General features: G+C 34.6%; 1 protein-coding gene across 3 annotated transcripts; it reads left to right on the forward strand.

Annotated features, from left to right (window-relative positions):
* LOC127851719 (procathepsin L-like) lies at positions 1-23,889 on the forward strand. Of its 3 annotated transcripts, none has more exons than XM_052385573.1 (8): positions 1-59; positions 18,734-18,912; positions 19,187-19,329; positions 21,252-21,404; positions 21,985-22,017; positions 22,485-22,676; positions 23,013-23,175; positions 23,491-23,889. In XM_052385573.1, exons 1-8 carry the CDS (start codon positions 16-18, stop codon positions 23,694-23,696), a joined length of 1,113 nt encoding a protein of 370 aa, XP_052241533.1. In that variant the 5' UTR covers positions 1-15; the 3' UTR covers positions 23,697-23,889. The 3 variants fall into 3 exon arrangements, with proteins under 3 accessions (XP_052241533.1, XP_052241534.1, XP_052241535.1); XM_052385574.1 differs by lacking the exon at positions 1-59 and adding an exon at positions 17,519-17,536; XM_052385575.1 differs by lacking the exon at positions 1-59 and adding an exon at positions 17,704-18,053.
* Positions 23,890-27,628: the final 3,739 nt, after the last annotated feature.

Genomic DNA, 27,628 nt, shown 5'->3' on the forward strand with positions numbered 1-27,628 from the left:
AACGAGAATAAAAATATGTATGGATTAAAATGGAGTTATGTGAATATATTGAATGAAAGGTAAGAATAGTTAGATACATGTTAGTCAATATAAATTGCCGCCATAGAGTCTTTTGATGATTTTTGCTTTGGCAGACTCTTGGCGTCAATAGTCCACTCTATCTTTTTAATAGCGAAAGTTTTTCTTCTTTGTCTATATTGATGCGCAAGGAATTTGGTGCGCAACATTCAAGACCCGATATCAGACAGTTAATATCAACGGATTGCAATAATATTTACATACCTGTGTAGATAATTCATTTCTCAATAATGTTCCGTAAGAATTATGTAATGAATCTTTCAATTTTGCACGCCTGACCAATTTAAATCAACACACTACTTACATTTTCCATTCCAATCGCTGTGCCCGTTGTATACCGCAGGTAGATTTTAATCGATAACGCAGCCTATTACACTGTAATGCCTTCTTCTGATTGGTTGATATTTAAATATTTCATAACATGACGAGAGGTCAGTGATTGTATTGTGATTTAAGCAGAAGTTAAACTGAAACTAATTATGCCTTTTAACTTCAATTCGACGCTATTTGAGGTAAAAATGGACTTCTTAACTAAAACTTTATGAGTTGGTTATGTTATGTTGCAATTTTAAGGATATTGATATAATAGCATTGTATTCATTTTTCGTTATGGTTTTTACAGACCGGAGTTTCAGCGTTCAGATTTATTCTGAACGCGAATTATTTCAGCTAGATACATGTATGTAGCTGGCACAGAAAAATTACGCACTCGACAGTGCAAGTCTTTTCAGTGGTTTATGATTTAGGTATAATCTAATTGTGTTGTATTTATAAATTAGGTACAATTGCAGTGGAGCTTTCATAATCAATATAGTTAATTTTTTTTATAATTAAGTACACGGGTGGTCACATACCGATGGTGGTTTCGGATTGAGAAGCACCATAAATCCCACTGAAGGACGGCGTGTCCTTCATTGTTTCAATGATTGACATCGTTACCGTGTCTGCGGCTTTCATCGGAAGTCCGCCACCCGTCTGCCGGGCGTTTTTTCGCTCCATCGTAAGCGACTCTCTGGCCTTCGCGACCATTTCCCGATATTTTTCTAAATAAATAACACACAATAAAATTACTGATTACATAATTTTGTCTTATTCTATCTCGGCAACATATTACAATCAGTCACTCGCGCAATTTGAAACTTGTCAGATATTTACGGAAAATGCGAATTGTTCATTTCTGAAATTGAAGGAATGACAATAGACTAAGCTCTATAAATTTTTGTAATTATGCATAATCTCTATATAATAGTCTCTAGAAATTGTATACGGATTCATATTGCGTTTCAAACGGCGCTATGATTACATGCGCACGGACGTTGATCTTCGACTTCGGCTTGTGGAATACTAACACCTAAATACATCAGTTAAGTATTAATTAATACATATATTTACATATCTCATATTAACGAATGGCCGAAAAATATCAATGTTGGCGTTCGCATACCTTTCACGTCGTCAATCGTGCGACACGCACGACCGACGGAAATCACTTTTTCCGTTATTTCGGCCAACGCCCCATCTTGAATTTTCTTGGTGACTGGTGTTGAGCCGCTTGAAAATTTCTTTGTCAAAACTTTGTCAAATTTCATAACACCTTCACGGATTAGAGCAGTTTCCTCATGGGAAAAGTTAACTGAACGTTTTTTACGAAGCGAAAGCGTTTCAGCCATTTTGTTGTCGTCTGAAATGACACTTTCCGCGAAACCGTCTTGACCGGAACCAGATTAAATATGCATTGTGGGTTTTTATGTTTGGCTAACTATGGCAAGCGGTTCGACGCATACTCCCAAGAAACTAGGTTTCTCATGAGAACCTAGGTTCTCAGAATGAGAACCTAAGTTCTCATGAGAACCTAGGTTTTCAAATGAGAACCTAGGTTCTCATGAGAACCTAGGTTTTCAAATGAGAACCTAGGTTCTTTTGAAAACCTAGGATACCAAACGAGAACTTAAGTTCTCAGAATGAGAACCTAGGTTCTCATGAGAACCTATGAGAACCTAAGTTCTATGTGTCTATGAGAACCTAGGTTCTCATGAAAAACCTAGTTTCTCATGAGAACCTAGGTTCTCAAGCGTAAACCAAGGTTTTCAAATGAGAACCTAGGTTCTCATGAGAAACCTAGGTTCTCATGAGAACCTAGGTTTTCATGAGAACCTAGGTTCTCATGAGAAACCTGGTTTCTTGGGATTTCATAAACCTTGGTTCTCATGAGAACCTAGGTTCTCATGAGAACCTAGGTTCTCGTGAGAAACCTGGTTTCTTGGGATTTCAATAACCTAGGTTCTCATGAGAACCTAGGTTCTCTGAGAAACCTAGTTTCTTGGGATTATGCGTCGAACCGCGTGCCATAATTAACCTCCAGTTGTCTCCCATTGCTTGGTACACGCTGGCGGCATATGTGTAACATGAATAGAAATAGGCGTGAAACCGTGAATGTTTCTCCCCAAGAGCATTTCCTGAACAATGTTCAGACAATGCTCAGTAATATTCTACGAAACTTATCTGTTGAATATTTGTGACCACAGGCATTAGCCGTCAGTGACCGCCTCTTGTTCATGTTTCCGTGCATGGGTGTTTTTTAGGAATGAAATTAGTAAAGTAATCGGTCGACATTGGTCTGAACACGTTAATAAAAAATTGAACTGTTTATGAAATACATCTTTAATTGTAAATATTATTTTGAGACTAAAAATTCAGATCAATCGTTACATAATATATTGTTACAGCATTAAATGAGTTTCAAATATTCAATTCCCTTGTTCGGGCCTCAAACGACTGTACGGTACAGTTTTCTATTTTAAGTATGTCTGTGACCTACATGTAGGAAGCAATCATTATGGTATAAAATACAAGTTTTATCCCTATTGATTATGTGTAATAATGTATTATTCAATCGTAAGATACCGGCAACACTGCAAGAAAAACTTATGCGCTAAAGACTTTGCAAACATATTTCAATAACTTGAAATATCTGCAAAAATAAAGTTCTTAACGGCGTGTTTTCATTCTGTCCAGCCCGTGTGTAATCATATGTGAACCCCATTGATCCTGCGCCCTGAATAATATGTGTCCCGTATTCCAAACGAGCAAGTTTACGCCGTCCGACGTCATGAGAACCTAGGTTTTCAAATGAGAACCTAGGTTCTCATGAAAACCTAGGTTCTCATTTGAAAACTTTGGTTCTTGACGCCATGTGCAATCTTCAAGCGAGAACCTAGGTTCTCATTCTGAGAACCTAAGTTCTCATTCTGAGAACTTAGGTTCTCATGCGAAACCTAGTTTCTTGGGATTATGCGTCGAACCGCTCGCCATAGCTAACTTTAACCAAATCGGATAAAGATATCCAATGCGACTTGCATTTTTATACAATAGGATAACCACGTTGGATAACATATCCAAAAACGGATAAAGTTAACCGAAGGTAATCTTTTGGATTGGCTAAAGTTATCCATATTTATACAATTGGCTGCTGGTAGTTTATGTTATTTTGATATTGTTATAAACAATCTTAATGTGTTAATTAGTGCTTTTAGCGATCGGTTGTCAGTTTGCAGAGAAATGAATGTCTGAAAGCGCAACGTTACGAACTTCACGTAATGAGCAAAGTCGGTCGCCGAAAAAAGACATATTGAATATTTTTTGTGTGAATAAAAATAAGTATTTATTTTCTGTGTTGATAATTCTTTAGGTTTTGGTAGTTATTATTCTAATTAATTATTAATTTATCGGAATTTGAAAGAGAACACTGGATTCGTTCATTTTCGATAATTTTTGAAAAATTGAAAGGCCCAAAGCATTTTTTTTAACATTTTCATTAAGCATCACATATTGATAACGTAAGATTTTTATGCTAGGTGAGATGTTAATCTATGTATGATTTATAAAAAGTAGACGAAAATGAGATATTTGAAAGGATTTTGTCTTCGTACAATTTGTACTATTTTATACTGTTATTCCATTCAATCATTGTTCACACCTATCGCCATAGTGGTTTGTTTCTTTTTGAAAAACTTTTCTATTTTTCATCCAATATTGTTGAAGTAAGATTTTTATGCTAGGCAAGATGTTAATCTAAGTATAGATTTAAACAAACTAGAAGAAAATAATCAGTTTAAAGTATTTGGACTTATACAATGTTGGTACAATTTTAAGCTCTTTTCTTCTGTTGTACAAGATTGCTGTCAAACGTGTTTTTGTTCTTTTTGATAAACTTTTCATTTTTCATCCCTAATATAATAAGTCAGATTGTTATGCTTGGTGATATGTTAATCTGGGTATGAATTAAGTATACTGGAGGAAAATGTTCATTTTAAAGGATTTTGGCCTTGTTCAAAGATGGTACAATTTTAAGCTCTTTTACCCTATTATACACACTGTCGTCAAACGTGCTTTGGTTCATTGTGAAAAACTTCGTCATTTTCCCCCTCAAATTGAAGAAATAAGATTTTTATTCTGGGTAATATCTTGGTATGAATAAAAAAACTAGATGAAAGTACAATGTATGGGTTTAAATTCTCATTTAATATCTTCTTTTATTAGTATTACCATTTTTTACTGTCAATGTTACACATGCAAGTTATTATACAAACATATTTTAACAGATACTGTATGTAAAAATAATCGTTGGTACTTGAATTCGTGGTTCAGCGGAACAACGAAATCCACGAAAATTCGTACCACACGAAATTTAATGGTTTTACAGTAGCTGTGAGATTACTATTAAAACACAAACAAAAGCTGTGAAATTACTATTATTCGCCGGCCGCGGCCACTGATCACACAATTAAAATCAATCAACAACGCATACTGATAATTGAAGTTAGGATCCCTTGTTTTAATTAATTCTCAAGAATAAAGAAAAAACACACAAAGCATCTTCTTCAGTTCGCTTATTGATCCAACGATTAACACGCGCGTGAAATGTTTGTTTTTTATCTTTTCGCGAAATCCTAGCCCACGATACTGAAAGCTTAATTTAATTACCAAAAGAAAAAAAACTGGATTACAAACAAAACTTTAATAACTTATAACTCATGAATAAGATCTAAATAAATAGAGAATTAAACACTTGAAAAAAATCTACACAATCAATATTGAAATAAGTCTAACTGAAACCGTTTTTGGATCGAACGATCATAGCATTTATTATACTGTAATGTTATTTAATCAGAGACCTAGATCTATGTGTCCACATATATATATCCGTTTTGAAATAATAATATTTTATAAGGTTTTAACTGTTTGAAATACAAAATTATACAAGAATATTTTATCAGCAAAAGCCTTTCAAATAAACTATTCAACAGCATTCTCGCCTAGTCTTATTTATAAGACGCGCAAAGAATTTAGAGATACTTTTTTATTGCTCCAAATATTACCCATATAATAAGTAGCTTAATATTTGAGAGCGTCAACAATTTGGACTACATTCTCGCCGCGATTTAGAAGTTCTTAGCGCTTTTTGAGCCTATTTCTTCAATGATCGCGGCATTATAAATTCTTATTGTAGGTAAATTAAATTGAGATTTTATAAAAACATAATTACTCATGTTTCTATGAAACTTACAGCCGCCTTTCTATAGCGCCGTAACATTTTCGCATAACTTTGTTCGATAATCGTCGTCGTTGCTACTGACGCGTCGCTATGTTATCGCAATCGTGATACACCGGCTATCTCCGGACTACTCCGATTGATTCATGGAATAAATCGTCTGCTGATCTTAAGTGTACTTATCGGTTTCTCGACCACGTGACCCCGCCGCGAGATAGCCCGATAAGGCGCGAAGTTTCCAATCTGTGTTATCTATAGGTCTTTGCTATACAGAACAATATGTGAATACGGAACTTCAAATGACGACATTTGAACAGAGCGGGAATATGCTAATCAAAATATTTATCAGAAGCATGATTTCAACATTATCACTTAACAAAAAAACCATTCCTCGTTGATTTTTTTTGTTCAAGTTTGCTTGTCACCAAGGAAGTCTTGTAGGCGACACATCTAAAAAGACAGACAGACAGACAGACAGACATTTTATTCCGACTTATACACAAGTACATCGTCTTCATACTAAAGTATATACATTTTTTCTGTCACGTAACTAGGTATAACAACACAATATTAAATAACATAAAATACACATTAACGAGTACAAATACTTATAAACTATCAAGGCGGTAATAAATTGTATTAAACAGTATTATTTAAAATCGTATTTCTAATAACAAGAGCTTCTTTGATATATTTACATACATTGAAAATAACTGATTTATCACAGGAAATTAATAACTTTTGGAATTTATATACTGATGGGTTGATATAAAATATACGGTTTAAATATTTTTTTCTTAAATCCGTGTAACAACGGCATATACATATAAAATGGTATTCATCCTCTAAATCCAAGTCATTACAACATAAACAATAACGCTCATTTCGTGGTATGTTATTATTGGGCGTATCTGCCCGTTTGGATTCTCAACGGATGCGCAGAGACTCTTAATCTTACAAAAAATAATCGCAAACGTCTGGGAACTAAGTCGAAATATGCTTCATAATCCAAACAGCTTTTAATAACTTTGTACATCACTAAAACAGAACTATTATTCAATTTACCGTACCACTCTTGTTTAAAATTATCAACAAGTCTACATTTGAATTCGCTGATAAAACTATTAACTTGTACAACGTTTGGATTTTCAAAAACATAACTAAATCCATAATTATTTAACAAATTCTTTACATTTGAGACCCAGTTTGTACAACCTTTATTACAATCATTCAAGGCTTGTTTGTATACAGTTTGCATTATGATATTCTCATTGTTGAGAACCTTAAAGGGGCCTTTTCACAGATTTTGGCATTTTTTAACTTATTCATTAAATGCTTTATATTGATAAATGTAAACATTGGATCGTAAAAGCTCCAGTAAAAAATCAAGAATAAAATTAAAAAAAGGAAAAGAACATTGCCCGGAGCAGGTTTCGAACCAGTGATCCCTGGAGTCCTGCCAGAGTCCTGAAGTAAAAACGCTCTAGCCTACTGAGCTATTCCGCCGAGTACACATGCTTGTCGTATTTTATACCTTATATAAGCAATCTTCGTAGTTTCACAAAATTTAACGACAAAAACAGAACTCTCCAAATTATTCAATCGTTTCGCGTTGCAACGCTTTATAATTTTTAGGTTTTAAAATCGTCAAAAGATGCATATGATGGCTATATTAGACCATGGTAAATGTTCAGTATTACTGTTTCCTCACAAATATCATAACTAAAACGAAAATGTGCGAATCTGAAACAACTTTTTTCAATTTTGTCAATTTACCAAAGCGTGAAAAGATCCCTTTAAACCAATATTTAACAATTTTAACAAATCTGTTTACATACAATGGGAATCTACCTAATTCTCCATAAACAGCAACATTACATGTATTTATTTTCACCTGCAGCAATCGTTTACAGAATTTCAAATGTATACGTTCAATATCATCTAACTTGGTGAAGCCCCATACTTCTGAAGCATAATTTAATATAGAACCCACAAATGAGTCAAACAACTGACAAAATATTTTTGGTTTTATGTCAAATTCTTTGCATTTAAACAATAATGTATTCATGGCTTTAAGGGCTTTACCAACCAAATGCTCCTGAGTAAGTTTAAAACTTCCGGTATAATTTAACACTGTGCCTAAATAATTAAAGTTGTCAACCACTTCAATAATATTACCATTGTATGTCCAGTTTTCGTTATCTTTTAGTCCGCCCCTCTTCCGAAAAACCATTATTTTTGTTTTATCAGTGTTTACATTTAACCCCCAAGAATTGCAATATAAGTTTAAGTTATCTAAATGAGTTTGCACTTCAGCTGGTGATTTGCCTAAAATAGCCATGTCATCCGCAAATAATAATAAAATTAACACAATATCTTCTATATTCAAGCCAGAGTTAATGCTATCTTGTAGGTAGAGTTCAAGGTCTTCAACAAATAAAGAAAACAAAATCGGTGACATTACCTCCCCTTGTCTCAGGCCAACAGCATAACTAAAATAATCTGAGTAAGATGAACATGATTTAACACGAGACTTGACATTTGAATACATATCCTTAACTATTCTAAGCAATTTGCCTTGAATACCAGACTTAAACATTTTCAGCCATAATGCATTACGGTATATACTATCGAAACATTTTAACATGTCGACGTAAATTACATACAAACGTTTATTTTCATTTAAATTATTTTGAACAATTGACATCGGTATAAAAATAGCATCAACAGTCGAATATCCTTTCCGAAATCCGAACTGCGCATCCGAAATAATAGTATTTTCATTGCAAAAACTTTCGATGCGCTTATTTAAAATCGTGGAAAATAATTTTGAAAAACAACTTACTAGAGTAATCCCTCTATAGTTATTGACATCGTTTACAGAACCTTTTTTATGCAAAGGGATTATAACGCCTTCTGTCCACTTATCGGGAAAGAAACCCGATACAAAGATACCGTTAAATAAGTCACACAAATGGGCAGATAAAATATCAGCACATTCAATAAAATATTCATTAAAAATACAATCACTGCCAGATGATTTATTACGTTTTAAATGTTTAATTGCATACTTAACTTCTTCAACAGATATAGGTACATCAAGTTCAGGAAATGTTGAATTTTCTAGGTTAAAATCATTATTTAGACAGAAATCTTCTGCTTCAGTATTACAAAAATCAGACAGATTGTTAAAAAACCTTGTAAATTCTTCTAAAGATATTTTGTTATTTATGACGCTATGTTTTGATTTAAAAAATCGCCAAAAGTCTCTTGGTTTGTGTTTCCTTAAATTTTCAATATTCAACATTTTTTGTCTATAACAAGAGGCTTTCTTCTTACGAATTAAATCTTTATTGTATCTCTTACTTGAACATAAACAATCTCTATTTGTATCTGATTTACAAGAGTTAAAAACACGTAAAGCGGCGTGGTACAAATTTCGTGCAATAACGCACTCATGATCAAACCATTCCGCATGCTTTATACAGGTATTTACATTGAAACTAGGGTTTGCACTATAAACACGGCTTTTGGAAAATAACGGGTCCGCAACACTGCGAATGGTATCAGTAAAACTATTCAAAAAGCAAGCAGTTACGGTTGTCATCATTTTAGACCGCATTATAACTTTATGCGTAGTCTCAAAGTAGCAATATTTCGAAGCGGTTGCTGCCTATATAAGCATTGGATGCAAAGCTCTGCCACAACAAATCGTCATTTCTGTCGACTTTTTACACAGGAATCCATAAATTTAACTAGTCTGAAATCGACATTTTAGGTCAAAATACTTATTGAGTTATTTTTACAAATATTGCGTCACATACAATCGCATGCAATTCATATGCCTTTTGATGTTGTCATTCAAACTTTAAAAACATTTTTGAAATATATTTTAACAAATGGTAATTCTTTAATTACAGAAACATGACGCTCGTGTGTGAAATTTGTGGGAAGACATTCAAATCGGAGTCGGGGTTAAAGCTTCATGATAAGCGCCAAAGAGGACTGGACGATTTGCCTGTTGTGGAAAAATATTTTACACAGCACAGGCATTCAAACTGACACAGGTGTGTATTTTTCAAGTACTACGCTAGGTTCTGTCGGTTTAAAAATCTAAATTAAATTCAACATAGGTCACTGTATTCTTAGCGAAAGTATGTTTTTGATAACCTTGTTATAAATCACTTTTTGAAATGTTTTGTATAGCGTTTAACAAATACACCGGCTTAAAAATAACAAATAATTACTAGTTTCGTGCATGTTGGTGTGTTCATTATCGTGTATATTTTTTAACAACCATAACAGTCCAGATAAAATTTCAAAGCAAATTGTCACTGAAAACTTGGAAATTACACGGCATAAATCCAGAATGTACGCGTACCGCTACTTTACGTATACGTAATTGGACCATTACAAATATGTTTTAATGCTTATATTGGATTTTGTAATTCGGAAATATGCGTTTACGCGCCATATCTTGAGCGCTTCTGACTGATCATTTTGTTTAGTTCCATATTATTATGGATACTATTATGTGTGTATCTTTCTGTTTTAAGTGATAATTCAACAGTTCCGATTTTTTTATATTAGATGTAGCATTATTGGTGTTGAAAGTCGTTCCCCTGTGAAAAATGCAGCAAAAGGTTTTCAACGAAAGATGACCTGAATCGTCAAGTCCGGAGGGAGGTAGCTGCAGTGCAATTTACCTGTTCAATTTGCAATGCAACACTCCGTTATAAAATTGACATTTAGTCCCACCTTGACACCCACAATTGAGAGAAAAACTTTGCATGTGATATGTGTGAAAAGAGGTACAGGCACCGCAGTAGTCTATCAAAGCACAGATCTGCAAAGCACCGGGCCAAGTCATCTGTTAAATGAAGATGGCATTACCAAGAATTATTGTTTAACCCTCCTGGCATATTTCTTACCAATGTGCCGTGATTATTTTCTTGATTAGTGGTAATACAGACTGTAAAACAATTATATATAAGATTACGCGTGATTTTGCATCCGAAACATTGTGTTATATATCGTTTATCTTGTGTTGTTCTATTTGGTATTCCTGTTTTTTATGATTATTGTTGTTATATTTATTATTCTGATTTAAATTGATTGTGATAATGGTTGATCTCATACGAATAATTGTGTTCATTATAGCTCATCTGTGATAACTGTTGATCTCAGCCAATTAATTGTGATTTACATGTATATTGATTTTCTGTGATTATTGTTTATCTTATTAAAATCATTGTGATTTATGTTGATTATCTGTGATTATTGTTGATCTCACCCAATCCGTTGGAATATACATTTGTAATCAGCGGATCTGCGCTTATCTAATTCGAATCAATATGCTTAAAATATATTTTCGATGATGCATCTTTGTTCCATTGGAATAAGTGTGCGAATTGTCAACAATTACATTTAAATCTGTAATACCTTCTCAAGTTGCACATAGGCCAGTTTTATGTTTTGCGCATAAGTCAATCGTTTCTTTTAGAATTGTGGCTGTCGATCTGATTATTACGTGTTCTATTGCGATACGGGCTATTCTTTGCAGCAATAAAACAATTAAACCTGCAGATTTTTGGCGTATGCCACTATCTCAACCAACCTGCGTTTGTCATAATCCAGCTTCACAAAACTGTGTTTGCTCAACCAACCCGCGTTTGTATATTTTTGAAATAGCAAGAACTGACCAAATAAAGTATAAAAACGACAACTTTTATCTCAAATACAATAAATAAACAAAAATAAGAATCGTGTGCTCTCGTTTTTCAACCAATATGATTTATTCGTGAATCGAAAGTAAACAAATATAAAATCAAACTGCGTTTGCATTGAAAATCTAAATTTTGTGTCAAAGTGTTCTTAGAAATTGCAAAGCTTCGAAACAATTGCAATGCGTCTTAATATGCGAAAAGGTATATAGCATGTCATAGGCTTTGTATTTTTTACATATTCTCTATAAAAAGATGAAATTTACCTTACGGAGCGGGGCTAATGATGCAATTTAACATCCTGCGTTGACTTTTGTCGTCACGTGACAAAAAATGTTCATCCCCGGTGTTATAAAATAGTTTATGTAAATTTATTATTTGAATCCGATTCAGTCACTTGGCAAACGTTTTATAAGATTTGAGGAAACACTGCAATTCTATGATAATTCAACAAACTTTCGTGTAATGTTCACACTATCAATATTTCAAGAACAACCATAAAATTTCAAAGGAGGTCACGCCGTTCTCGTTTGGATCAAGTCCCTACAACAACTGGCTCGTGAAAAACACATGGGACATAACGTGGGATGAGGCGGGCTACATAAGGATGCCGAAATATAGAAACAACATGTGCGGCATAGCTTCTCGAGCCGTGTTTCCACGTGTGTGAAGCTTTCAGCCAATTGCAATAAGACAGTTATCATCCGCATTTCATTTATAGACATGTATAAAACACCTGTTCTATAATGAGACGTAATACGATATTCTTTTTTATATGTATTTATTGTAATTTATTTAGTATACAAACTATCTTACCATTATTTTCAACCATTAACATACTAACAAATATAATTATATTGATCCGTTTAATGCATAATGGTAAAAAAAATATTAGTTGTAATGATTTGGACTGTATACCAAACCAGTGATAGCTTTAGATATTGTTCTACGAAATGCAACATCACGAATCATTAGAGGCGAACCACCTCCAAAGTGTTACCCAACTTGTATCTTCACATATCAGAAATAAAATATGCCCCAACGTTGGTGATAAATATGCATACTGGCTTCCTCTTCTACGGCGCAAGACTACGGGTACTGCTCTCAGGTTACTATCTGACCCATTGGCATGGCCATGTCTATAGGTAGCATGAACCAACAAGGCAATTCGTGATGTCACATTTCGTTTAGTGAACAAAAAGTGGTTCTTTACAACTTCGCTTCACATGGGTCAAATAACGTTTAAGAGCTATTTTCTGGTTGGATTAAACTGTTCGAAATCACCCAATCAAGAAAGTGGAAACATTAATCTGACAGAACATTAGATTTCATGCTGCATGCTAGATACTAACATCACAAAAATTGTATACCAAAAAGTTTGGACTATTTGATTTCGTGGTTATAGACAGGGTTCCTGACTGAAATCAATGTGATATTACTTGAAAAGCATTTTTTTATTGGTATACACCAGGAAAGTGGTAGAATATGTGCGGAAAACATAAGAATTTGATTAAATTTTGTGTCTGTCAACATTGTCCGAGTGGTTAAGGAAATTGTTGATCGTACAGATATATTGAAAGACATATGCCAAAGGACAGAATAGCTTTTATATCTCAAGTGTATCGGCCTTGAAATTGTCACTTTATTGAATGAGAAGCAAAATCATACATTTATCAACCAGTTATAGTCAGTAACATTAAAATCTCTGGGTGCAGTAATTTTGTTTTTCGGAAACCACGACACGCTCTTCTTCGAGAACCAACGATCGATAATTTCCGTAACCATTCATAAAATTTCACCAGGCAAGTTTTCGACGAAATTCTTATATTTTCCTCAAATATTCTACCACTTGCTTGTTGTATTCCAATGCGTCAATGGTTTAGAAGTAATATTACCTTGATTTTGGTAAGGAACTCTTTACAAAATTGCTTTTAAAAGATGCCTCAAATTTAGCGTATAACATATTGAAAAAAAAACACATATTTCAGTTTATCCTTCTTTTCGATGGTTTTAAAAATTTGTATAACTTTACCACCCACTTATTTTGAAAATAATGACACATATCTGATAAATCTTGATTTAATTTTTTTATTTTTGGTAAACAAAATGTTAATATTATACATAGTTTGGAGAAATAAACTTTAGTAAAAATTTAGCTAAATTTGCTACACATGTAAAAAAAAATGCCAATACTTTTCAAAACATTCACTTAAAATCAATACATTTGTTTTTATTACTCTAAAACAATATTAATTTATTGATTTATTTAAATAAATATTACAAAAACATAAAAAAAATTCTAGAAAAACGATGACATAACAGATTGATTCGTAGATATTAACTAATCACTGGGTTGGTAGGGTACCATCCTAGAATTGTCATGTTACAAAGGAAGTACCTGATATGTCAATTATTTTGCCTTTATTTTTTTCTTAAGACATGAAATGTTGAATTAAATGTCTAACCTTTCTTAAAAATGTTTTCATTCAGTATAAAAAAGTCGATGGACTTTGAATAGAGGCTGAATATACTGGAAAATAGGCTATATGCTTATTGTTATTTAAAAAAAAACTACATGTACTTAAACATCATTATGTATGCATTTTCTGATCAATATAGGTATTTATAGCTTGTAAAGAAGATACATTTTCAACCGAAGCTTGCATTACAACTTTTGGCGAATTGTGTGACTCTGACTATTTTCCAAAGATAATAACCATTAGCAGCAGTTTAAAGCTTATAAACATTCAATGAAGCTACCAAAACTAAAATCTTAAATTCGTTTTTATTTGCCTGGGACGTAGCCCTAAGGCCATACAGAGGGGGTAATCACGTGACAAGCACGATTGCGACGTCCATGCAGAGGCAGGTATTTTTCGTCGTTTTATACCCTTTACTACTTGTATTTTTTTTATTCCGCTCACTTTCCAGCCATATAAGAAAGAAAGTTACTGACATTTATTTCGAAGTAATATTCGCTGTATATCTCGGCTTTACTGGGTGCAACATTTCTTAGCGGGATGACCTAATTAGGGCTCCACTAAGAAAATTTGCACCGAGTAAAGTCGAGATATAAAGCGAATTAAAATACGAAGTAAACGCTAATCACCTTTTTTACTAATATGGCTGGAAAGTAAGCGTCATTTAAAAAATAAACAGAAGTAATAAAGGGTATAATACGGCGAAAAATAACTGCCTCGGTATGGACGTCGCCATCTTGTCTATCACGTGATTACCCCTTCTGAGGCCATAGCAATGATACAAATTTCTGAGACAGTCAGAATTGGCTGGCTGCCAAAACCCACGAATGAATGAATTCCCAAACGTCCGATTTACCACTTGGCGGTAATTCATGCGCAGTCAAAGAAGTTCTTCGCAGATCTCAATAAACCGCCTTGTAAATACAGAACATCACTATATAACATGACAGTGTCATTAAACGTGTAAAAATATTATTGAAGCAAAATTGCTAAGCATTGGCTACGACATAGTTTTTAGCATAGGTGCGTTTACGCACCTATGCTTATGGTATATACCACATTTCAAAAATCCACATCGTTCGGTTACCCATTATGAAGCCTTACCTGATAAAAAATCAGACGAAATATTTATTTAATTTAGTATATGGTCATTCTTACAAAAAAAATTTGGAAACGTTTTTCTAACGTTTTCTTCCAAGAATATTGCTGACACCGTTTTTAGTGAATTTTTCTAAGACCGTTTTATGTCAAAAAATCTTCTTATAACCTAAAACAAATTTCGTTCGTAAAACAATTCTATCTGCACTATAAATCTCAATCTCCTACGCAGTGGCCTCTCTTATACTAGAAGTTACTGACCGGGCGAAGCAAGGGAAGTAACTGCTTTGAGGAGTTTCTATAAAAATCTGCATTCAGAAATCTGTATTCAGAACTCAATCTGTTGTGCACGTCTGCATCTAACGCTTACCACAAGTTTTACGACAAATTCTTGACGCAGACGAATAGGGTAGCGTCTATTTTCATTTGTGAAAAGATACAGATCTGTCCGTGCTTAAATTTTGAAAGGCTTGGGTAATTATTTTTCATAAGCGTTTCAAACACTGATGTAAATGGAAAGATTATCTATTTAAATAGTCGGTAATTGTTTGAAATTATTGATTTGAGAAATTCGCGGATGGCGATATCGAACTACATAATACCACGTGACGCCATTCTTCCCTGTATCTTGCACCTATGCTTTTAACGCCATCGGCGCTCTCGTTATTATTGTTTGCATGATCATGCGAGAATAAGTTCCTCACTTGATTGTCTAGGCCAAAAAGATACGAGTGTCTTCGGAGACAGTAAAAATAATTTTTTTCTGATACTTTTTTTGAAGACATTACATTTGGTATTTATAAACATATTTTAAGATATTGCTATTTTAATTTGCGTTAACGAGACATTCAAGAAAAAAGAAAATGAAAAAAAACAACAACAAATATTCATGATCATTCTCGGAAATATACGAAGTTACTGGATATGATATTTCACTGCGCAGATCGAGCGCGCAAATCGAGCGCGAAAAGTTCTACGTGAGGCAACGTACACAATCTGTACACCGTTCTTTATCAGGGTTAAGGCCCAGTCTCACTATCATGCCGGCGGAGCCCCTTTGTGTGATCCGGGATCTACCGGGATGAACCGGGGCTCTACCGGGATGAACCGGGGCTCCATCGGAGACGACCGGGATGAACCGGGGAAAACCGGGGCTCCACCGGGAAAGTATTAAAATGTTTAATACCTCTGGGATGAACCGGGAGTCCGGCAGAGCTACGGCAACGCCCCGGTAAATGCCGTTAGAGTCCCGGTATAGCTACGGTATATAAGAAAACAGGCGCTCTGTCGGAACGCCACCGGCATTCACCGGGGCTAGGCCGGGGCATTACCGGCGACGACCGGGGTAAAACCGGGGCGTTGCCGTAGCTCTGCCGGGGTCTGATGCCGGTATAGACACGGTGATTGCCGGCGGTGTTACGGTATACCGGGGCTCTGCCGGCTTTCAGCAGGGCTCAACCAGAGCAGTACCGGCGACAACCGGGTCTATGCCGGGACGCTGCCGGCTTTTACCGGGGCACTACCGGCGACAACCGGGGCTCTGCCGGGACTTCACCGGGATAAACCGTTGCCAGCCCGGGTTGACCGGAACTCTGCCGGGCTGTTGACCGGCTTCAACCGGGACGTCACCGGGAAATATTGTGACTGCGTTAAAAAAATCTACGAATCATCCCGGTCCTCGCCGGTCGACCGGCGTTAGCAAACCGGGATGGACCAGGGCTCTACCAGCAAAAGTGAGACTTGGGCTTAAGTGGATTTTCTTTTGTATACACATAACAAAGGAAGTATGAGTGTTTTCCTGATCTGTTAATTATTTTATAGAAAGCAATTTAGGCTATTGAAAGTGATTTATTTGACGCCAACAATAACAGTTTTATTGCGGCCATGTTGTTGTATATCTTCACCGCCTATGTAGACGAACCTCTACCAGATCTGTAGAGTTGAACAAAAGGTTATCGTTCCCACAACCAGTATCGTGTTGGCCTCCACCGTCTATGTACACTGTAGTATATACACAACTATTGTCTTGTCTTACAGTCTCTGAGCTTCTGCATTCAACCAGTAGGGTTAATCCGTATAAATTCGGACAAAGGGAAAAATTCGGACAAAACATCGTAAATGCATTTTACGTCACTTTTAACCTAGCCCCAAGCCTTTAGCGCCTACAGCGCTTTGATTTAAACACTCTGAATGGTGCTTACTTTCAATTAAGGAATTTCTCTATAGCCGATTTGCATTGGCTGATATCAGCATGTGTTTTGCAGCTTGGTCAATATCACTTGGAAGAATTAGACATACAAACCCCAAACATAACTATCCGCTATCCGGCATTCGGATATAACCGGTATGTGTTTGTGGTATCCTTTTCATCCCAATACTTACCAGCTCAAAATACGAAGTAATATTCGCAAAATGTTGTTGCTTTAACGACTTCTGTTAGAACAGAAGTTTTCAACCATACTGACGTTTTCCCAAAAGCTCAGAACGCAATTATACATCACATTATACTGTTACATTTACTTTCTATTTGACAAGTCTGGTGAACATATAGGCATGTGGAACAACAGCAAATAAATTAAAAAGTTGAAAAGCGTGTACAAGCAAATGTAAAAAATGTATTAATTGTAATTTGTTTTTGAGGTATATTTTCTATGATCAGTTTTGAGTTCTATAAATTAAACTTCTATTGTTTTGAGTTCCGTTTGCGCAGCGGGCAAGGACACATGTTTGTGTGCTATGATTTGCTATATTTTCTTTTAGCTGTTCGATTGATGATGTTTGTAATTTAGTTTTTCGACGTTCCGAACTTTAAGTTAAAGTGCGTGTAGTTTGATAGTTAATGATTCATTTCAAAGCAAAGATGGAAACAGTGTGCGGTTTTTGAAAACATAAATCAGAAAGTTGAATGTCTGAGGGAGTCAGTGTTATCCTTTGTTTGCATTTTGCTCGTTTATATAAAACTTCCTTTTTCGACGGATGCTCACAAGTCATTGCGGTTCGTCTAGTATACGGTCGGATTTATTGTTGTCGGGAGTATTAAAATAATATCGAGCACGTGCTATCTGTAGTTAGATTGTTCTTGTTAGAAAATTATCTACCTCGTTTAGCTAGCTCTTGATGACAGTAAGTAGTTTTTACATATATTTGTATTTTGGTTTTGTAATGTAAATATACAGAGTCAATTATGTAAATGCGTGTTGTACTTTCACAATTTGTCTGTACGAAGTGTATTTTTTATACTAGATGATTAATCGGATTTTTAGGATGTTCTGAAATTAATATAGCATTAATGGTGTCCCTAAAATCATCTCCTGCTAACAATTTTCTAAAATGACAACTATGCCATAACGTTGCTACATGTGTCTGAGCATGTTGCGTAGTAAAAATGTTATGAGCGCTTTGTTCTTACTTAACACATTAATATGTGCATGTTATGAAATTAACGGTTGTCGAAATGATATATATAATCACAGTGTTATTGTTCGATTGTGCAAAAGTCTGAGATTGTTCAAAAAATCACATTGCGGATGAAAATTACCAACTACTATACCAGATGACAGACCTGTTCATGTGTATTCATTTAATAAAAAATAATGAACATTTTTCGTCTTTCTTGAAATACTTCAAAATATACTAAGCAACTCTCCTTGATTTGCAGAAAATTCCGAATAAATGTGTATTTGATAACTTCTAACTAAATTACTTTTGCATAGGGCCTTCATTATAATACGTTTTAAGCATTTAAGTTCACAAATTGTCTTAAATGGTATCTTGTTAACATTTTTAAGAAATATATTCCATAGGATCAATACTGACTCAGCCAAACAAAATATGTTGCTGTCGCTTGTGACGCTTTCGCTGTCGATGCTGTTCGCCCGATGCACTTCGACTTTGACGTCATATGAAGATGCCATTCAAAACGGCGTCTACAACATGAGTCAGCCAACCGAGACATTGTTCCAAATGTTCAAAGACACTCATGGTAAACATAAAATGCTGCTTGACATAAACACGATAAAATATGAGATCGTGATTAATTCAGGTCTCAAAAAATTGTAATAATGCATATACCGGTATATGAGTATATGTATATTGTTATAATTGTTTCAGCACGTCGTAAAATCTTAGTTTGTTAAAAAAATGACCAACGGACATCTTGTTAATGTTAATCTGTTAATTTTCCTAGTAAATAAGAGAGTGATAAGTGATGCACGTAATATATGTTAAAGAAAACTGTGCATGTACATATTTTTCAGAACGGAAATATGACAGTTTATCAGAGGAGGAGAAACGACGTCAGATATTTGCTGATAACATCAGGTATATAAACAAACACAACGCCAAGTACGCCATCAAAGAGTCGACGTACTATCTCGGGATCAATCAGTTTACAGACATGGTAAATTAGATAATCATATAAATGAATGTAATGGATGTTTTATGTGCCAACAATTTTTTCGGCGTCAGCTGAATACGCCAGCTTTTCACCTTAGCCTGACCTTTGTTAGCGTCCAATACAATTCAAATAAAACTTCCCGCGGCCAAGTACAGATGAATACACTTCATTGACTGCATTGGCTGATTTGATAATACCACTAGAACATTGGAAACATGTCCGCGTCTTTGTAACACTGTTTTACTGCGTGTTCAGCATGAAACAGTTTTATCTCTAATAAAAAGGCTTTATAGATAGAACAGTTTAACACTCAATCTCGACATCAATACAGTTTGTGCGTACATCTTTTATTTTCAGAGGATTTTCAGCGCGTGAATGTTGTGTACTTAAAGGCCATGTTCTCATATTTAGTACTGACTTCCATATTCCTGTCAACATGTTATATGTAAAAGTATAAAGAGCAGTGGAAGCGATGCCTCACTTTAATGTGTTGCATTTCAACCCGCGAGGTATAAGGGGTCAGTTCGCGGTTAGTGTGTTTGAATGTCAGAGTTTATATACAGGTCAGACCTTCTGTGCTGTTCGGAGTTCGCGGTCAGTTATATAATAGTTATATAATAAAGACGCTATAGCGTGAACTAGGTGAACCAGAATTTTCTTTACCACCAGAAAGATGTGAAATGAAGATATCCAGCGATATTATTTTATGGCATGTCAATAATAGATTCTTAATGTGTTTTCAACAATACCATGATAAATATTATTTTTAATTAATTAACAAGAATTATTCCATCATATTTACTAATGTATTATTGCAGCATATTTACTAATGTATTAAGTATGAGCGCGATGATTCTCGATACTGTTAATAATCGAATCAAATACACGTACATTGTAGCAATTCCCGATAAACCACTCAAACAGGTTTGTTCGAAGAACGCGCGTATACATATTTAAAATATGTACGGAGACTTCGCGTGTGGCCGGTTGACTTTGGTTTTCTTTTTTGTATCTATAGGTTTATGACCAGCAATATGTAATAATGTAAAATAAGCCGCGAAAACTCCGCGTAACATCCCGTACTGCGTTTGATGCAGCTAAAAACTGCACAGAAAAAGATATTAGCTATCCTTGATCTCATTCATTTAAATCTTTACCTTCCATAAACTCCAACCACAATCAACGCCGTATATCTTTTTTAAAGATATTTCTTGTTTAGTTTAGCATACTGATTACAGAACGTTTTAATTGACTTTGCACTAACTATAAAAAGTAAAATGTATTCAGAACTATGGAAAATGATATTTAAGTAGGGTTCTTAAATAGTTTTAAGATGTGATTGTTTTAAACTTCCTTCTTTTGTGAAACTATCCATTTATAATAATTGAAATGTCAATTTGACAGTTTAGGATCAAATGAACTTGGTAGATTTAATTGTTATAAAGCATTGGCGATAATATAAAATGGCCCTTATGAACATACAATGTATTTGGCTTTCGTTTCCGTCTGTTTAGATATGTACTTTCAGTGCCCATTCTGTTAATGTCAGTGAAAATCTAAATAGTGAAAGCGCACATTTTCTAGAAATTGTAATGCATTGTTCATCGTCGCATGAGTACTAAAATTATAATTTCTTCGAAATCAGAGAAATGCTTGAAACACCAACACGTAGTGATTGTTTCGGTAATGCTGCAGTAATATTTTCAATAATTACCAAGTGTACAAGATAATTGCTTCGCTGATCGTGCACTTGTAAAAGGAAATTGCATTATTGTTTCTGTCATTATGTCAAGTGGATACATAATTTCCCATATATTACTGAAATATGTACAAAGGTTATGTATAAGTATGTATATAAAGCACGCTGAATTGATATGCCCATTATTGGCCCGTGAAATATCATGATTATCAATATACTTTTGTAGACTTATGAAGAATTTGCTAAACAATTTGCCAATCTTCAAAACGAAGATATTTGGACAGGGAATGTGTCCATTTTTCTTCCGCCAGAAAATTATCCAGCGCCATCTTCAGTTGATTGGAGACAAAAGGGATATGTGACGCAAGTCAAGGACCAAGTAAGTTGTGAATACATGTATACACAAATGTACGCGCATATATAGAAAAATGGGGTAAATTTGAATACATTGACACATTTTAGAGATTCTTAGAAAACCATGTTTGCCGAGCAAATAAACAAATATGTATTATACATTCAACAAGCATTATATTAATCCCAAATAGTCTGTTTTGTAAGTGTTAATTTAAAAAATAATAATATAAAAAATGGCGCAAAACCAAACCAAATGAACATCAAACGACGTCACAAAAATAATCAAAATGAAGTGTCATACTGCGGGTAACAGCAAATCTTAAATACATGTTATATTATTTTAAAAAGCACCTCTCATGATGTGATAAAAAAGCACTCCTTATGATATGATAAAAACAGGATTGCACCTGTGTTTGACCAACTTTTGCTATTTTGTCCGCATTAGATTGTATATGCATCGAATTTACCTATTTGATTGATTATTTTGTCTATTTAATATGGTATTCTGGGTCCGTCGGTGATAAAAAAATATTGTTCTTGGATATGTTAGTTTAGATCTTTATTTGATTCTGATATGCAATCCAGTATAAATGTTTCTGTTTCAGGGAAAATGCGGTTCATGTTGGTCATTTGGTGTTGTAAGTATATCATTAACGCATTTAAAGTTTTTTTAATACCGAATTGAACATTAAGTTAAATGGACAGCGGCTGCATACAGTTTGAGTAGATGCCTAAGGGAAATCATTAAGGAAAGTTAAATTGAAGAGTTTTTTTTAAATGTATGAAAAATGAACAAAAAACGACATGAGTTCACTACAAACACTTTGTATTTGTTTATGTTGTAAAGTAAAGTTATAACGTCAAAATCTTCAAAAAGCACCTTTCCGGCAATAACAAGCCTTATTATTCAGACATACTTTATCGTTTTTAACTGATATCAACAATTGGGTCTTCATCATCTCAAAACGTCTTGTAATTGTGGCTTGTCCAATAGAACGAACCAAAAAGTGTAAATAAGAGTTCCCATATTACGTTTCTACAAAGCCTTACTATTAATTGGGTGGACCCATGCAGTTACCATCCAATAAACTATGCCATTTTGCAGACTGGTACCATCGAAGGTCAGCTTGCCCGGCAAACTGGAAGACTTGTCCCACTGAGTGAACAACAACTCATTGACTGCTCTAGACGGTACGGAAACAAGGGGTGTAAAGGAGGATACACTGGTAGAACTCTTCAGTATGTCAGCGACCAGCCGGGCATAGAAGGCGAGGCGGACTATCCATACAGAGCAGGGGTTAGTGTATTGTGCCTCTTTCTTCGTTATGAAAAGCTGGAATACAAAGGATTCTGATCTTTTACACAACCATGAAATCGGTTTGTCAGCTGTGCAAAGCTATGATAATTAACTCTTGTAATAGTCTTGCATGATGCCTAAAACTTCTAAACACGTTCGTATAGGTTATGTTTTATGCGAATAATGCTACCAGTTATACCGGTATGAAAGCCCAATTTGCAAGCAGTATTAAAAGCGCCACCAGTTGCTTTGCAACTATATACATTCATATTTGTATTTATTTGTTTAAACGGCTAAAACGTAAGTTAAACTATGATTTTTAACATTTGTATATAGGACTCCTACCCCTGTTCATTTACCAAGAGCAAGGTAAGGGCCATCATTCGTGGATACTATACAGTCAATCCAGGCGAAAAGAATCTGGAGATCGTCACCGCCTCAGTGGGGCCTATCTCTGTTTCCATGTACGTCAACAGGAACTTCCAGCACTATCATGGAGGTATGTGTAAAATGCACGTTGATGGTCTGCTGTGCTTAGAAGTGCTTTTTCGCTACATATATGCGGGATGCGCCTTAACTATGCATGTAATTTGTTATTTGTAAAATGTGCATTGTCATTGGTTTAATATACACGGAATCAACTTCGCGTTAGATTTACATGGGATTTGTAGTTTGATAAATATGCACAGAACTGACTACTCGTTAATATCTATATAAGTTGCAATCGGATAAATCACATCGGTACAAGATTTAATATAAATGGAATATGTTCATTAGTAGCCTGATATCAACCAAGATTCATGGTCTGTTAAAGGGATTTTCTACGACCCATCCTGTGCCAAAACTTCGATTGGACGCCACGCCGTGCTAGTTGTGGGCTTCGGATCGAGCCCCTCCAACTACTGGCTCGTGAAGAACTCCTGGAGCTACATGTGGGGTGAAGCGGGCTACATAAGGATGGCCAAAAATAGAAACAACATATGCGGTATTGCTTCGAAAGCAGTGTTTCCACGTATGTGAACGGAACAGTGCACTTTCTTAATGAATAACGCTATTAGCGTTGTCTGGACAAATCAAGGCCAAAAGCAATATTGCATAGATTACACTTTGTTGGTTTTCATTTTGAAAAAGACATAGTAGCCGTATTGATAATGCGAATTCGATTTGTACCTTTCTTTCGTTTCTTTTCATTAAATCACACTGTTACTAACAATACTATCTTTTTATGTGTTTTATGATACTTCTTGCCGGACTGGTTTTTACGTCAATCCTTGGAACAGACGTTTGACATCGCAATAATCGTTCGTGCTTTTTAAAAGAATAATATGTTGAAAAAGACATATAATAACAAGAGCTTTACCGACAAAACAGCGGTTTCTACGGGGTTAATCTTTTCAGAGAGAGAATTGTATCTCTACAAGTTTCCTAAACGTGCCTGAAGTACTTATTAATTATGGTATCAAACAGGTTTAAGTGTTCAGTTATTTTGTGATATTTTTTTATGGCCCCCTTTGTGCATACTGAGTGCCATCAACCAAGTAAATACTCAATATATACACCGCATGGTCCTATATGATCATACAAAGTTGTATCAACCTTGCCTGCATACTTTGAGTTATTGCAGTATAAATATTTTAATGTTAAATGAGTTATGTGACCATGGCATCCATTACCACAGAACCGATACTTTATGTCTAACGAAAATTAAAATAAAATCAACTGCACATTCCACATACGGTCGTCTATTCACATGTCTATTCAGTTTGATGTCTTTGAGTACTTCAGATTTAAGTTTGCAATTATTTCCATAGCAACAACAATTTTTGTATGATTTAGTAATTGAAATAACGTGCAATTTTAAATAAGACTTTCTATAAAATTACCAAGTTCCATCAACCTAGCTTAAGTATATGTTGAGCCATCGCAACATACAGATCTGGACGGAAACACGGACGGACTGCAGACATACAAATCTACAATAACGAATAAAATTCCAACATAGCCTTTTATCCAAATAGCAAGTTCCATCAACCTAGCTAACATCCTTTTTGAGTTATCTCAGGATTTAAATTTTAGTTATCAAATATTTTTGTAAAATTAGCATATGTAAAGAAAGCCACGACAATGTTTGTCGAACAAAGTTACTAAAATAAATAACTTATTCCGTATACGGCATTCTATTCACATTCCAAGATTCATCAACTTCGCTTTTAAAGTAAACGCATGCTTCAGATTTTCGTTTGCAATTATTTTCGTTCCCATAGCCACGATATTTTGTGTGAAAAAAACACTGAAAAAACGTAAATATTACCCATATGGTTTTCTCATCAACCTAGCGTTAGTACTTTTTTAGATATCACAGGATCCAGATTTTGACGGACACACGGAAAAAATAACATACGGACGCATGGACGGACCGGAGGTAAACTTGAAGTTTCAGGTAATAAATGGACCAGTATGTGTTTGAGACCGTGTGTCAGTCTCTTTAGTTGTGTAAAGCGAAATGCGCCTTGTTTGCTGTACGACTTTACACAACAAATTTGACACACATCCACTATGTTTTCTTTACATAGTATTACTACACAGGGAAGAAAACTAGTAACATAGAACAAAGCTTTTTTTGATGTCTAAGTGTATGTTTTGTCTCGATCTGTTAAGGTTATTGGTCATTTGCCTTAAATTAAAGACTAGCGGACAATAATTTCTGTCTTGATATTTGTTTGTAGTTTCACTATGTCTATATATTTGACAATGCTTCAAGGAATAAAGGAATTTTATACCTATATAAACCTTATCAAACGAACAGTTTCCATTAACTTTATACTGCACGTATATCAGTGTTTTAAAGTTGTCTTCTACGACCTTAATTGATCGACCACTGACTTAGAAGTTCACGCTATACTCGTGATATGCTATGGGTCCAATCCCTCTGACTACTGGTTCGTAAAAAACTCGTGGAATTCCAGCTTGACTCAAGTAGGAAACAAAAAGATCGATAAAGATAAAAATACGATGTGCGGCATTTTCTTGGGCGCCGTATTTCCTCGTGTGTGATATGTGTTACACCCATTATATTTAGATTGTTTACATTTGCATTATCAAATGGCTTCAAATGTTGGAGACGAGCGAAAATTCGCGGTATGATATTGTTACTCGTGATTTCTGATAGTGTAAGTATTGACGAATAAGCATGCAGATACGTTTTCCATAAATGCATTGATTTTATGTAAATTTTGTACATTATGTGAGATCCATTAGGCTTTAGAATTAATCTTCCAAATTTGGAAAAAATTCAATTCAAATTTGGTATTGAATAAATTATATCATACCAAAAGGAAAGTCGATCTTAGACGGTCTACATTAAATAATCATTGTAAGCATTATCTAAATACTATATGTTAATTAAGTAATTATTCCCCGACTGTTCAATCGAGCGCACAAATTGATGAGTCGTAGCCGTTTGTTCTGAATTATTTTCATTATTTTACATTATCACCCAAGTTCAACATATTTCATCCAATATTGGCAAAAATTAATGGCATTGACTCAAAGATTGTTTTAGTAATGGTCTTTGAATTATTGGAGATGGATATTTTATTCAATAATCACCAAACGTTATGAAAATGTTATGAACATGTTAAAATATAATAGTTTAGTTATAACTTTGGACTAACGAAAATTTATATACAAATTTTCTTTCGATAAACTTTCCATGAGTTATAATGAAAGAAATAACTGAGATTGTCACCTTGCAGTTATGATCAGGGGAGTTTTTGAGGGATGTAATGGTTGATAGTTTTAAACGGAGGATCTCAATTGATTGGCGGTTAACGTGTTGTTCATGAAAGAATCAGCTGAACCTCAAACTGTCTGCAATAATGGCATTAAAGGGATCTTTTCACGCTTTGGTAAATTGACAAAATTGAAAAAAGTTGTTTCAGATTCGCAAATTTTCGTTTTAGTTATGATATTTGTGAGGGAACAGTAATACTGAACATTTACCATGGTCTAATAGAGCCATTATATGCATCTTTTGACGATTTTAAAACCTAAAAATTATAAAGCGTTGCAACGCGAAACGAATGAATAATTTGGAGAGTTCTGTTTTTGTCGTTAAATTTTGTGAAACTACGAAGATTGCTTATATAATGTATAAAATACGTTCAGCATGTGTACTCGGCGGAATAGCTCAGTAGGCTAAAGCGTTTTTACTTCAGGACTCTGGCAGGACTCCAGGGGTCACTGGTTCGAAACCTGGTCCGGGCAATGTTCTTTTCCTTTTTTTAATTTTATTCTTGATTTTTTACTGGAGCTTTTACGATCCAATGTTTACATTTATCGATATAAAGCATTTAATGAATAAGTTAAAAAAATGCCAAAATCTGTGAAAAGGCCCCTTTAATAGTTAATGTTTATGTTATGATCCTGCCCTTAAACGCTTCGTATTTGAAAGAGTGCAGTATTTATTTCGACAAATATGAATAGGTAAAACATACTTATCCTGAAGTCTTTTTGTGTTATTTATTGGTGAATATCTGATTCTAGTTGTGTTGAAGTTGCTGTAGTTTTTTTTTTAAAGAACAGTCTTAGAGTGTCATTTGTGCTTCCATCAACTTACATAAATGAAAACTACATTTAATATGTTTACTTTTTTGTCGAGAGCCGACAAATTGCTTTCGTGTATAAATTAAACATTTTACATTGCAGCGATTTTCAAAAATGAATAACTAGTCACTCATAACACTTCAAACATCAGTTGCTCATCGATGTCGATTGATTTGTTTAAATGACTTTTTTAATTGCTATTTTATCCGCGATCGAAGATGTTGATCTTAGTTTAATAAATTTGACAAACGTTTAATCTTTAGGACAGATCAAGACAATTACAGTTTTATTGCTCTTGTAGTAATAGTACTTTTAAAGTATTAGTTTGCATAATGACTTTGGTATTA

This window comes from Dreissena polymorpha, chromosome 11 (genome assembly GCF_020536995.1).
Source record: "Dreissena polymorpha isolate Duluth1 chromosome 11, UMN_Dpol_1.0, whole genome shotgun sequence".
Lineage (NCBI taxonomy): Eukaryota > Metazoa > Mollusca > Bivalvia > Myida > Dreissenidae > Dreissena > Dreissena polymorpha.